Source organism: Octopus sinensis, linkage group LG6, assembly GCF_006345805.1.
Source record: "Octopus sinensis linkage group LG6, ASM634580v1, whole genome shotgun sequence".
In the NCBI taxonomy this organism is placed as follows: Eukaryota; Metazoa; Mollusca; class Cephalopoda; order Octopoda; family Octopodidae; genus Octopus; species Octopus sinensis.
In genome coordinates this window covers 19,700,283-19,715,070 of record NC_043002.1, presented here as the reverse complement: position 1 = coordinate 19,715,070, position 14,788 = coordinate 19,700,283, and the positions used below count along the sequence as shown (strand labels likewise).

General features: G+C 37.9%; 1 protein-coding gene across 2 annotated transcripts in view; it reads left to right on the top strand.

The window, feature by feature from the left end:
* Positions 1–14,788, top strand: part of LOC115212980 (potassium channel subfamily K member 1) — a 200,703-nt gene that overhangs the window by 163,158 nt on the left and 22,757 nt on the right. The window contains exon 1 of one of the 2 annotated variants that reach the window (XM_036503682.1): positions 4,744–5,230. The exons of the other annotated variant lie outside the window; for it this stretch is intronic. Coding sequence (XP_036359575.1) covers positions 5,041–5,230 — 190 coding nt within the window. The 5' untranslated portion in view covers positions 4,744–5,040. Of the gene's footprint in view, positions 1–4,743; positions 5,231–14,788 lie in introns of those variants that run through there. 2 annotated transcript variants of the gene reach the window in all.

Below are 14,788 nucleotides of genomic sequence, written 5' to 3'. Positions count from 1 at the left end.
GTGCAGCCCCTCAGCTTACCAGCCCTGGTCAAACTATCCAACCCATGCCAGCATGGACAATGGATGCTAAATGATGATGATGACGACGATGATTCATACACTCATTCATATATACATATATTCATACATATATTTTTCTGATGTATATGTGTGTGTGTGTGTGTGTGTGTGCGTATGATGATGTTGATGATATATAAAATGAGTAATTTTTTTTTAGCTAAGTTTTTTTTCCTCTGTTACTTAGCCCATCTGTAATGCTTTCATATGATTAGTTGAAGGGAAAGGCAAAGAGTGAGAGAAAAAGAGGGTAAGGTGAAGAGTGAGAGAGAAAGAGGGGGAGTATTGTGTATTAAGTTTATAAGATTGTGCATAAAGTATATTAAATGTATATATAAAGTGCATTAAGTAATCACCGTATTCTAGTTTCCTTCTCTTTGCAAAGAGTAGCAGATGAGCAACTATCTTTCTATACAGACACAACACAAGCTATGCTTTCAGGTTTTTGGATAAAGTTTTCAGAAATAACCCAATAAGTTTACCATGAAATATTCACGAGTCCTGCTAGTAATAATAATAATGTACTTACTGTATACAGTGTCCAGGTGCACAACAACTCATCAGAAAAGGTAGCCAAAAATGTGCATAAACCGCAGATAGAATAATACACAGGAAATGTATAGCGAATGAGCCATTTTCTGTTAAAAAGAAGCAATGGGGCGGGGCATTGGGTATACTGTTGGCAAATTTCCGGAAGCATGGAAGTTTTGAAGGATTACTTTAAGGGCATATATGACTGTGGAACACTTAACCACCTAGACTATAAATCAATGAGAAGGCATTTATTTCAGTATATTGAATATTCAATGTTAAAATCAATAAAAGGTCTATTCTCTCCTGCACCCCACCCCACCCCCGCCTGTGTGTCTGTAAATTATTTATTGGAAGAATTGGTAGAGTTGGTAGAATGCCTTGCAGTGTATGTTTATGTCTCTTTATGCACTGGGTTCAAATTTCACCAGGGTTGAATTTGTATTTCTTTTTTTTAATCTTTCTGGGACCCATAAAATTGAGACCCATAAACTAAGAGGTTGCTAAGTGCTTCAATTGATTTAATCACCTTTATTTCTGTAAATTTCTGGTCTTACACTTATGTTAGTAATCATTTTAGCAGTTTTTGGATACAATTGTGCTACATTCTTAAAGGATATAATAAATTTACTTCTAATATAAGGATAAAATTTTTTCAAAAAAAAAAAATTTTATCAGTGGCCTGCATATTAAAACACCTTTTAAGGTGAAAATTATAAGTGAAAAATATTATTTGTGGTTAGACGATCTAAAGTCTATTTTTCAGCATATTGGCATAGAAAATTTTATTCTTTTGCCCTTATTTATAAAAGATATAGTATATGTAAATCATTATATACATAGTGAACATGGAGAATCAAAACAATTTTCATATTTATGGCACATTCAAACATGGATATACTCATCACCGCCATGTTTCGTCACAAGAGGACAATTACCTTTATGATGCAATTGTTTGCATTTCATAATTCATTAATTTTGGGTCAATCGGTGTTTCAACATCATTGTGTCTCATCAGCCAGAGTTATCCTAGACTGATGAATCTCACATGAGTTGAGAATCTTGTCCATAACTTCAATGAGCAAGCTGTCTGCTGATCCATGCTGATATCTGCCAACCGGTAATAAATCATCTTATGCACAGAGAACAGTGATATTCATGTTTGAATCTGTCAGAAGATATTAAGAATAATTATGCCAGCCATCCTTTTGATTCTTACTGTTTATAGATGTGTGTTTGTGTGTGTGTGTGTGTGTGTATGAACTTCATATATATATATATATATATATATATATATATATGGATATATGTCTGCATGTGTATATAACTAAAGTACTCAGACAGCAAGTATTTGCATAAATTTAGCCTCACTGTAGAAATAGATCTGGTGGTTGACCCACAGCTTTTTCTGCAGTTTAAAACCAAGAGCTCCAGTTGTTAGGACTTAATTATTGCCATCTTATCAAGAGTGTGTACTCGTGTTTGTCTGAGACAGAGAGAGAAAGAGAAAGAGAGAGAGAAAGAGAGGTGGGGAAGATGGACAGATAGAGGAAACAACTTCCAAGATTCTTGTAGGAAATACTAAGATTAACAGGTGTTGATGCCGCTCATTTGCATATCAGAGCATTTATTGACAACACACATTGAATAAAACAGCCAAAACATTGAGACACAGTGTGTGTGTGTGATTAAATTGTGAATTCATTCACATGCATGTTTGATATACATCATCATCATCATCATCTGTCTGTTTTCTGTGCCGGAATGGATTGGGCAGTTCAACATGGTCCAATGGGTCAGAGAACCACATCTTACTCCAGTGTCTTAATTTCTGGCATAGTTTTTTTTTTTAATGTCTGTCAAAACATTGTACCCGAGCCAACATGGAAAACAGGTATAGAATGATAATGATGATGATGATGATGATATATATTCTGCTCTTCATCTATTGGCATAAAGTTGCCCCCTGCTTCCCCACACCCCAAGTTTGGTAGTCTTGTAAGCCGAATGTAGCATGAAAAAAGCACCCAGTACATGCTGTGAGGTGGTTACCATTAGGAAGGGCATCTAGCCTTAGAAACCATGCCAAAGCACGCATTGGAGCTTGATGTAGTCTTTGGGCCCACCAGATCCTCTCAAACCATCTGACCCATACCAGCATGAAACATAAATGTTAAGTGATGATGTTGATCACACAAACACACACACACACACACACATACACACAAATATGAATAATAGAAAATAGATTGAGCAACTTGCTTTATTACATTACAATACAATTATTTCAACACCGATTTACCTGTAGGAACATTGATAAAGCATTATACAAAATATACATTAACACATCATGTCATTATCATTATTATTATTGAGTGAAAGAGCAGTGCATGCCATCAAAGTGACACTGGGGTAAAATATACAAAGCCCAGTATACCCATCATGACTACCCGTCTGATAAGAGTACACCAGGCACATGTTTCACAACCATATGTGTGCGACATGGTGATCGAAAAATACCTTAGGAATGAGAACCCAGGTTCGAAATTTCCCCAAGACACCTGATGAAGGCTGGAGGGTATATCAGCTGAAATGTTGTGTTAACAACAAACAAGATGAGGAGAAATATCCGTCAAATGTAAATAATGTATGTTAAGAGAGTTCAGAAGCTCATGACATATATATATATATATATATGTATGTATGTATATATGTACATTGGCACTTGTGCCGGTGACGTATGAAAAACAACATTCGCGCGAGGTCGTTGCCTGTGTCACTGGACTGGCTCCTGTACAAGTGGCATTGAAAAAAACACCATTTTAGCGTGGCCATTGCCAGTACTGCCTGACTGGCCCTTGTGCCAGTGGCACGTAAAAGCACCCTCTTCACTCTTGGAGTGGTTAGCATTAGGAAGGCATCCAGTTGTAGAAACTCTGCCAGATCAGATTGGAGCCTGGTGCAGCCAACTGGCTCGCCAGTCCTCAGTCAAACCGTTCAACCCATGCCAGCATGGAAAACGGACGTTAAACGATGATGATGATGGCCCTGTGCCATCAAAAATGATGGCTAATTGTAGTATTTTGTATATAAATAAGATAGAATATGGATGGTAATTCAAATTAATACACTTCACAACGTTATCTAGTGGTTGTCTTTTGAGATGTGACATCGATCATCGTTTGTTACTGAAAGAACGCTGGTTCACACATACAAACATTCACATATTTCTCTTGTACATGCACACACATACACACATATGCTCACATGGAGTTGAAACGCTGTTTGATTTTTCTTTTCAGTATTGAATGTTCATCACTTCCATTGCACACACACACACACATTCACATACCTCCCTTTTACATATACACACATATACTCACAAAGAGTTGAAACGCTGTTTGATTTTTTTTCACCATACCACTTCCTTCCTTATTCATCTATCACCCCTTCCTTTCTCATTCATATGTTGTGACGGAGAAAAACACAAGGGTATTATTATAATAGATGTATATATATATATGTGTGTGTGTGTGTGTGTGTGTGTGTCTGTGTTTGTCTCCCCATCGCCACTTGACAACCGATGTTGGTATGTTTACGTCCTCGTAGCTTAGCGGTTCGGCAAAATAAACCAATAGAATAAGTACAAGGCTTAAAAAATAAAGTACGGAGGTCGATTCATTCATCTAAAAATTCAAGGCGCTGCTCCAGCTTGGTCACAGTCTAATGACTGAAACAAGCAAAAATTAGTTGTGTGTGTGTGTGTCGGCATGTGTGTATGTGTGTATGTGTCGGCGTGTGTGTATGTGTATGTGTGTGTGTTTCTGTCATCCTTGTATTAATCCTCCCTTCTCCCTCTATTTCCTTTCTCGCTCGTATGTTTGTTTTTTTTTCCTTACTGTCCGTTCCCCTTCCTCCTCTTTATAAGCCACACGCGTTTAATTTCCCTCCCATTCTTATCAACCCTCCTACAATACACGAATATTGTTAACACATACATATATACTCCTTTCTCTCTCTCTCTCTCTGTCAATCTGTGTGTGTGTGTGTGTGTGTGTGTGTGTGTGTGTATGTGTGTGTGTCTTTCTCTCTCTCTCTCTAGAAAATATCAATATTTAACCCGACACATCACCCTCTATATGAAAACTGTCACATTTTCTTGTTTAGGTGCACGGCTGTTCAACACCGCGATCGTTCGCTCTTTCCCTCTCTCTCTCTCTCCCTCTCTCTTTTTCTTTCTCTCTCTCTCTCCTATTTTGTAAATATTTTCTCTGAAGTTGCGCTTGCTTTATAAACTTCGCTTCGCTGTTCCTGTCGCGCGTGTCGGTGAGTTCTGTCCTTTACCAGTTCCATTCTTCGTTTCCATTCTGTAACACTTCGCAAAGAAAAAGAGAAAAAAGACAGAAAAACGGGGGACAAAAACCTGCTAGTCTCGCCTCGGCTGTCGTTCAGATGAAAGCTCTTTGGCTATCAAATACGACTCCTACCCAACGATTATGGGGCCTCGTTGTATTTCTTATCTTATACTGGATACTTGGTGGGGCTGTTTGGTGCATTTTGGAGTACCCGCTCGAAAAGCAGAGCATTCAAGAGAATCTCAAATTTATCATGGAATTCAAGCGGAACCACACTTGCATCTCAGGTAAGCTGTAGGTAACTTAAATTTCTCTTCCCTGTTCCTAATTATTTTTACCAAAACTATCATTCGTCTCGCAAAGCAAATCAATCCGTGGCGGTAATAACTACAAAATTCATACATACATGCATGCATACAGAGAGAGAGAGAGAGAGAGAGAGAGAGAGAGAGAGAGAGAGAGAGAAGCAGACAGAACTTTTAAATAATACTTTCACAATATCGCAAAAATTTCATGGTTGTTGAATTGTCTTTTGTTGTTAGTGAGATTATCTACTAAAATAAACATTTTTTTTTAAAGTGATACGACCTGTAAGAGCAGTGTTGTAGCTAGAGTGCGTGCCACCCAAAACAAGCCTTAAATTTGCCTCTCCTGGTCCTTATACAGCAGACCCAAAGGAGCCGCCTCCTTAAAATCTTCACGGACCGCCCCAGCATCCATCCCCTTAGCTATGCTACGGTGTAAGGCCTTATCTAGCGCTTCGGACTACGTCAAACCCATTTCCGGAGTAATTTTGATAGTGGATGTTCCACGGCTCCCGCCGGCTCCATTCTCGGTGGAGACAAGTAAATTACATGGTGACTTAATTTATAGTTTAGTGAGAGGAGAAGGGTGTCCCTGACTTTTGTAGGGCTGCCGAGACTGGTGATAGAAAAAGAGAGAAACCACAACACGAGGGTGGTCGTTGTTTAGTTACAGGTTAGCCTCGATGAAGCAGACCTATAATCAAAGACGTTCTAGCCATTACAACTCCGTAAGTTATTTCTTTTTTTCAAGACGGTTGAAATTGTAATTGAAAGAAGTTTCACTGCACAAGCAGAAGCGGTTCTGTCAAGGCTGCCCCGAAAAGTTAGTATTTTCAGGAATTGAACCCTGACCGCTTTGGTGAAAGCTTAGAATCTTTATCATTGGACTCATACGTTGCTGCAAATGACGATTGTTCATCAAGATATCAAGTAATCTCATTTCAGAGACAAATCGACGGAAAGTTTACTATAGAGCGGATTCCACCAACGATAACCGAGTATCTGGTGATGATGTCAAACCACTAAAGGCTCTGGTAGTGTGAAGCCATTACAGACCCCTAAGGGCCGCCGCTGCCGTTAAACCAAGCAATGGACTAAATACGAACCAATTTGCACGACCTACTAAAAATAAAAGCCATATCTCCCACAAATTCAACTTACTGTCTTAAGACAAAATAGAAGGGTATGTTAGACGAGATAGTCACAGTAGGAAGGGTATAAATAGACGGGATAGTCACAGTTGGAATGTCCTTCATCATAGGTCTGCTTAATCAGGTGTTGACTTGGCGGAGGAGGGCTAAACAACAACAGCCAAGTTGAGTTCACATATTAGCCCTTCTCATTCTCGCTCTTACTTTACCGAGTGAGGGTTGCGACAGGACGGCTGAGCGAAACAAAAGACAAACGTGTGTGTAGGGATTTTCTGTTTGTTTAGTATACATTTTTGTGTGTGTACACACATACACGTTATAATGTCTGCAACCAGTACTGTCGCCGTCGCCTTCCTCCTCGCCCTCATCATCATCATCACAACCATTTGTTCGTTTCCTTTTACTTCTTTTCTTTTCCCTTCGCTTTGTCCCGCATTATTTGTATGTTTTTGTTTAATTCTTGCTAAAAATTGGCACAAGGCCAGAAATTTTTACGGGAAGGGGCTAGTCCAGTGGTTCTCAATCATTTTTTTTGTTGCCTATGAGCCCCTTTGATTCCTATTTTGATCATCTTTTACCCAATTGGATCGCCATAATTTACTGTATACACACACACACACACACATATATATACATACATAAATACATAATACATACATACATACATAACATACATACATACATACATACATACACATACATACATACATACATACATACATACATACACACACATACATACATACATACATACATACATACATACATACATACATACATACATACATACATACGTATATATATGAGAAAAACTCTTATTAGGAATTGTATAAAAAATTAAAATATTTTGTGTTTTGTAGAAGTTTAACCAATTTATTACACAAATTTTAATAGAATCTTAAATGGATACCCAAGGGCCATATGGACCCAGATTGAGAACCACTGGGCTAGTCGATCACATTGACGCCAATGCTCGACTGGTACTTTTTTTTATCGATCTCGAAAGGATGAATGGCAAAGTTGACCTCGACGGAATTTGAACTCAGAACGTAGTGACAGGGCGAAATGCCGCTAAGCATTTTGTCCAGTGTGCTAATGATTCTGCCAGCTCCACCGTCTTGTAATAATCCTTTCTACTATAGGCACAAGGCCTGAAATGATGGGGGAGGGGGCTAGTCGATTACATCGACTCCAGTGCGTAACTGGTACTTATTTAATCGACCCCGAAAGGATGAAAGGCAAAGTCGACCTCGGCGGAATTTGAACTCAGAACGTAACGGCAGACGAAATACCGCTATGCATTTCGCCCGGCGTGCTAACGTTTCTGCCAGCTCGCCGCCTTATAATCTATTCTGCTCTAGGCACAAGGCCCGAAATTTTTGGAGACGGGACCAGCGATTAGATCGACCCTAGTATGCAACTGGTACTTATTTTATCGACCTCTAAGAGATGAAAGGCAAAGTCGACCTCGGCGGAATTTGAACTCAGAACGTAGCGACCGACGAAATACCGCTATGCATTTCGCCCGGCATGCTAACATTTCTGCCAGCTCACCACCTTACACCGCCTTATAATAATGACCATTCACTCAACCAAATACCTCTGTACGGTCCATAGCCGACCAAAGCTTTGTGAGCGAAGTGGATAGATGGAAACTGAAAGAAGCCCGTCGATTACATATGTGAGTATATATATATATATATATATATATGTGTGTGTTATGTCTTTGTGTCTGTTTGTGTTTGCCACCGCCCCACTGCTTGACAACCGGTGTTGGTTTGTTTGTATTTCTGTGATTTAGCAATTCAGCGAAAAGAAACCTATAGAATAAGTACCAGGCTAAAGAAAAAATTTGCATTGTTATGTTCGACTAAGATTCTTCGAGGCGGTGCCCCAGCATGGCCGCAGTCTAATGACTGTGTGTGTGTATATATATATGTATGTATGTATGTATGTATGTATGTATGTATGTCTACATACTCACATACGCGCACACATGTCTGTGTATGTGTTTGTGTGAGAGAGAGAGAATTGTCGGAGTTATACGTTTTGAGAAACCAATCGTAGCGGCCTTCACCCCCAATTCAAAACGGAAGAGAGAATGGAAGCGCCTTAGTGATAACCATTGTTTACTCTTGGAAGTGATTTGGCAGCCGGCATACAATATATATACATATAAAAGTTCCTGGCTTTGGGTAAAAAAAAAGATACAAGAGGATCAGTTAATTGTAATTTAATTTTACATAATCCCCTCTCAGATTCACACACTTATTGCAGTGGTCCTTCAGTTTTTCTAAGCCCTGTAAAAAAACGCGGAAGTTTGGGCTTCCAGCTAGGCCCTCCACGATATCCTTAAAGCCAAGAACTTGGGTGTGTGTGTGTGTATAGGGATAAGATCGTTAATTTAAATATCGATCTTATCAAGTGGCCAGCATGGGAATAAAAACCTTCAAAGGTAATAATTATTATCAAAATTGTAATTTAGGGTATCTAAGAGATACCACCACGCTTGAAATAGCAGATAAAATTTGACTCTAAAGTCACATTAAATGTTTAATGTGGTTTTAGAGTGAAGTTTTGGCTGCTATTTCAAGCGTGGTGGTATCTAAGAGATACCCTAAATTATAATTATATAAATATATATAATTAAAAAATATATACTATAAGATGGTAATAGTCATCACGTCAAACAATTGTTATAAAATAAACTGTTAAATGGTAATGTTTACCAATTTAGTTGTTAATACATGTAAACAATGATTATAAAAGGCATTATAAAGCGTTAATTAAATCAGTTACTTAACCACAGTGTTTTATGTTTATAGAATATGCTCTGTTATTAAGTCCGTTTAATTTATTCCAGTCATTATACGTCAAACAATGCTTATAAATTATATATAATTATACTTACTTTGTATCGGTTACGATGCTGGGGACGTCATGCTTGGCTTATCAAAAGGTACATCGTGTGTGTACGCGCACATGTAGTGTTGCTTGCGCACACATGCATGCACTCTCACGCGTAAACAATGTATGTATGTATTCCTTTATTTTAAAAAAAAATTAGAAAAAAGAAACGAAAGAACCTGTCGTAAAAATTGTTTGGGTGGGGCAAAATTGGTAACTGGGGCAAAATGAGTAGTTTCTGTTATCTCCTTATTTTTTCCCTATCTGTTTGACACCATTGCATCATCTTTGGGATTAAAAATTGTTCAGCATAGTTATTGTTGAAGCTGAGTTTGAAACAGGTGACATGTACTTTCCTCAACTTTGACTCAATTGTAATTCAGTTTGCTAATTAAACATCTGGATAATTTTTGGTATATAATATTCAGTATTCTTTTCTTTGTTGAATTCCAAGTCAATTTTTTCCCCACACTGATGTCGAATATGATCATTTTCAACTTTTAAAAAATGGTGTCTAAACTGGGACAAATGAATAAGGACAAATTTCATTAATTTCTTCTCTTTAACTGTATGGTGTGTATGTACGTCACGAAGAGGACACCCCAGCAGATCATGAAGAAGCTATAGAGAATATTTTATGTTGATTTTTTTTTCCGATTTAGTTGATTTTCGTTAATTTCATGTCATGTGCAATTTTTCCATGATCCCCTTTCAATTTGACCTTGATATTTTTAATTTTTGTTGCATTTCTGATCTTTCTGTTGTCTATGAATGAATATTGATATATATAAGTCATTTTTCAAATATAATATATTTATATATATATATATATTCCAAGAAAGTTAGAGGTTGTGAATCGAACCAACCAAGGGATATCTATCCAATATACTACTGGTAGAATACCCAATTACTAATACACAAGTGTTTTTTTATTACATTGCAATTACATTACTGAGTGTACTAAATGGGTGAGGGTAAAGAGATATTTTACCATTAATTTATAGAGCAATTCTTATTGCTCTCTCTCTCTCTCTCTCTCTCTATATATATATATATATATATATATATATATATATATATATATATATACATACATTGTATATATATTGAGTATTGTTGTTCGCTTGAAGCATTGTGTATTGTTTGTAAGGAATAAAAAGTTTTGAATGGTATAATAATGCACTATAATAAAAATTAAAAAAATTGGACTATATACCTATAGCCGACCTCACGCACTTATCATGATGAATTCCGGAAGGAGCTTCATGAGACCACTGCTGAGACGATTCCGAAAAAAGAAAAGCTGTTGGAAAACCAATTATAACAGCGATTCCATCTAAGACTATCTGAAGAAGGAATTGTACTCCGAAATATTATCGGAGTATGGATAACTAAATTACAACAGGTATATAGTCCATTTTTTTTAATATATTATAGTGCATTGTTGTACCGTTCAAACCTTTTTATTCTATATATATATATATATATATATATATATATATAAATCCCTCGACTATTGTGGCTCTAAACCTCCTGCGATAGGTGAAAATCTGCAAAGTATAAACAGTACTGTATATTTTTTCTTATTATTTTTATAAACTTAAGCTTTTATAAACTCTCCCCACACTCCTAGGAGTACCTATGTCTTCTCTTTTTTTGCGGGCGAGGAACATATCGATGGGCAGTTGCTGGTGCTGCCTTTTCTTCTGTGTAAGAAGGTTTTCATAAACTTCCACGGTGCCGTCGACTGCATTTCTGAACTGCAATGCATGAAACATCTGGGGGTCTCAATCTTCCACCATTCTCTGAAGTTCTGCCATTTTTGCTAGAGTTGAGAGGCATTCTAGTGATAGGCTGACTTCTTCTTCTTCCCCTGGATCTTCTTGTTTTTGTTCTTCATCACTTGCTAACTTTGTCATCTCTGTCAGATCTTCATCCGTTAACAGATCTGAGTGGGCCTCGATCAGGTTATTAACATCTTCGGTAATCATATCAGGTCATGTCAGGGAAGTCACCTCCTTCTAGAAATTTTGCCAGCTTCACTGACTTATCTACGGCAGAGTGGTGGATTTTGTCAGGAGAGAATCCTTTATAGTTGTGGACTGCTTCCGACCACAATTTCTTCCAGCTGGCATTCAGAGTTTCATTCTTCATCTCCTTTGATTTGTACACCCCAGTACAACAGGTCAAGCATGTAACCTCCAGTATTGTCCATTCGGAGAAGCACTTTGAATTCCAGTCCTTTTTTTGATGAGATAAACTTTGACTTCAAAGATGAAACACTGGTGAAACCAATCCGATGTCAGTGGTTTTGTTGTCCATGCCTTCTGGTTGTGCATCCAGTGCACTGGCAGCGGGTTCTTAGTTTTGTTTTTGAGGGCCTTTGGATTTTTGGGACTTATAAAAAAGCCCTGGCTTTATCATAAAGCCTGCAACATTTCCACACATTATAATTGTGACGTGATCTTTGTACACCTTAAATCCAGAGGCTCTGGCCTCCTCTTCATAATGAAAGTGTATATATACACACACACACATACATACATCTTTGCTTTGCAGTTAAACCAGGTCAAATTAAAAATATGACTAGATGTCTGAAATTTGATTCCGATTCCCCTGTTGCAATCCTTAAAAACTTACCAAAGTAATGCAGCAAAATAAACAGAGAAAAGTGTAGGGGCAGGAATATCTCCTTGTTTGACACTGTTGTCCACTGAAAATTCATGAGATAGCTCAGCATCAAAGGACTACCTGACCTTTCATGTTTCTGTGTTGTTTTTTAAATATGCTCACAAAATGCATTGGACAACCAAGTTTATGCAAAACAATCCACAGTGACTCCCTGTTTACCATGTCAAATACCTTAGTTAAATCTATGAAGACTTGGTATAGTGGCATTTGTTCCTCTAAGCATTTCTCTTGAACCTGCCTCACAAAAATTATCATGTCCATTGTTCCTCACTCAGGCCTGAAACCGCACTGTTCTTCAGGAATCACATGTGGACACACATTCTCAACAAGACGATCTAACATGATCCTTGAAAGTTTCTTACTGGTATGTGCCAGAAGAATTATCCCTCTAGAATTACCACACACTGCTTTCAGGCCCTTAACTTTGTATACAGGGATCAGAATGCCATTTATCCATTCTTGTGGCACAGAAGATCCATTCCAAACTTGACTTATCAGGTTTTGAATTTCAGATGAAATATGATCCCTACCTGCTTTCAGAATTTCAACTGGAATGCCATCCAATCCAAGAGCTTTACCTGGTCTCAGTTTACATAATGCCAGATTTACTTCTTCAATGGAAGGTGTATTATCCATGTGTTGCACTACCTCTCTTTGCAGAATGTTGTTTATGACATCCATGTTCACTACAGATGGATTGTGGAAAAGATCTGCAAAGTGTTCTCTCCATCTATTCATTATTCCAGAAGGATCTTTAATAACCTCATTTCCATCTTTCGACTTCAAGGGAACATATGATGATGAAGATTGCGATCCAAATGGCGTTAGGAAGGGCATCCAGCTGTAGAAACTCTGCCAGATCAGATTGGAGCCTGGTGCAGCCATCTGGTTCACCAGTCCTCAGTCAAATCGAACACCCCTGCTAGCATGGAAAGTGGACGTTAAACGATGATGATGATGATGATTATGATGGTGATGATGATGATGATGGTGAGAATTACTTTATGCCGATGATGCTGATTTGTTGGCACACTCAGAGGGGGATATGCAACATTTAATGGAAAGATTTTCCCCTGCATGTGTACATTTCAGACTCACAATTTGTTTGGGGAAAACCAAAGTAATTTTTACTCCCATGCCAGGACAAACATATTCTGAACCAAACAATTTTGAGAATGGAACTAGGTTAGAAGTTGCTGACACCTTTGTTTACCTTGGAAGCACACTTGTCAAGAGATGGTGGTCTTGATGCAGAGATATACTATCAAATAGGGAAGGAAAGTGTTGCATTTTGAAAGCTCGTAAAGCAAGTATGAGTGGATAGAAGTATTTCCCTGCAGACAAAAATCAGTGTCTATAAAGCGTGTGTATTGTCTGCACTTCTTTATTCAAGTGAGACACGGACCACTTACAAGCATCACATAAAAATGCTGGAGAGATTTCATCAAAAGAGCCTCAAATCTATCTTAGGAGTCAAGTGGGAACGTTTCATACCAGATACAGAGGTTTTGCACATGGCACATTGCAGCTCAATTGAACAACATGTTATCTTGGCTAAAATGAGATGGACTGGACATGTTATTAGAATGAAAGACGAGTTTGCCAAAGCGTCTTTTTTATGGTGGGCTCAACTCTGGTAAATGACCACAACATAAGTCAAGGAAAAGGTATAAGGACTTTGTGAAGGAAAACCTGAAGAAACTAGACATGAACAAAAGTGATTGGGAAAAATGATGTTCTAGATCAGAACAAGTGGAGAGGTGCTATTAGGACTGGTTGTAATGCCGGGGAGGAAAAGATAATTCAGCACTTTGAACTTAAAAGGACCTGTCGTAAAGGAGCAATTAGAACTGTAATCAACAGTGAACAAGGGTATATATTATATGTGATTGTGTTCTGTTGTCAAAAGCAGGATACATGAACCATATGAAGTCACATGAAAATCATAATGCCCAACCGCCTTTTACAACTTGTGTCATATGTCAAAAAACTTGTAAGACAATACCTTTTCGTTTCTGTGTGTTCTTGCTCCACTTATTCCATATATATATATATATAAATAAATAAATATATAAATATATATATATATATATATATATATATTATATATATATTAGTGAGGGTGCATGGCCTAGTGGTTAGGGTGTTGCACTCATGATCATGAGATCGTGATTTCAGTTCCTGGACTGGATGGTGTGTTGGTGTTCTTGAGCAAAACACTTCATCTCACGTTGTTCTGCTATCACTTTGACACCTGACATGAGGTACACCATGCTCTGTTCAGACAACATCAATTTGATGGAGGGAGTGAGCTAATGTGCAACACATACATTTGATCATTGTAAGCAAATCCTTTGTGCAGATCATTCCGCAAAAACTGAAAACTTATACATCATCTTCAAAGGGAAAGTCCATCATCATCATCATCGTTTAACGTCCGCTTTCCATGCTGGCACGAATTGGATGGTTTGACTGAGGACTGGCGAGCCAGATGGCTGCACCAGGCTCCAATCTGATCTGGCAGAATTTCTACAGCTGGATGCCCTTCCTAACGCCAACCACTCCAAGAGTGTATATATGTATAATAATAATAATGATATATATATATGTATGTATGTATGTATACACACACACGTGTATGTGTTTGTCCCCTACCACCACCTGACAATCAGTGTTAGTTTGCCTACATTCCCGTAAATAAGATACTGGGAGTCAATCTGTTTGATTAAAACACTTCAAATCAGTGCCCCAGCATGGCCACACTCCAACGACTGAAACAAGCAAAGCATAA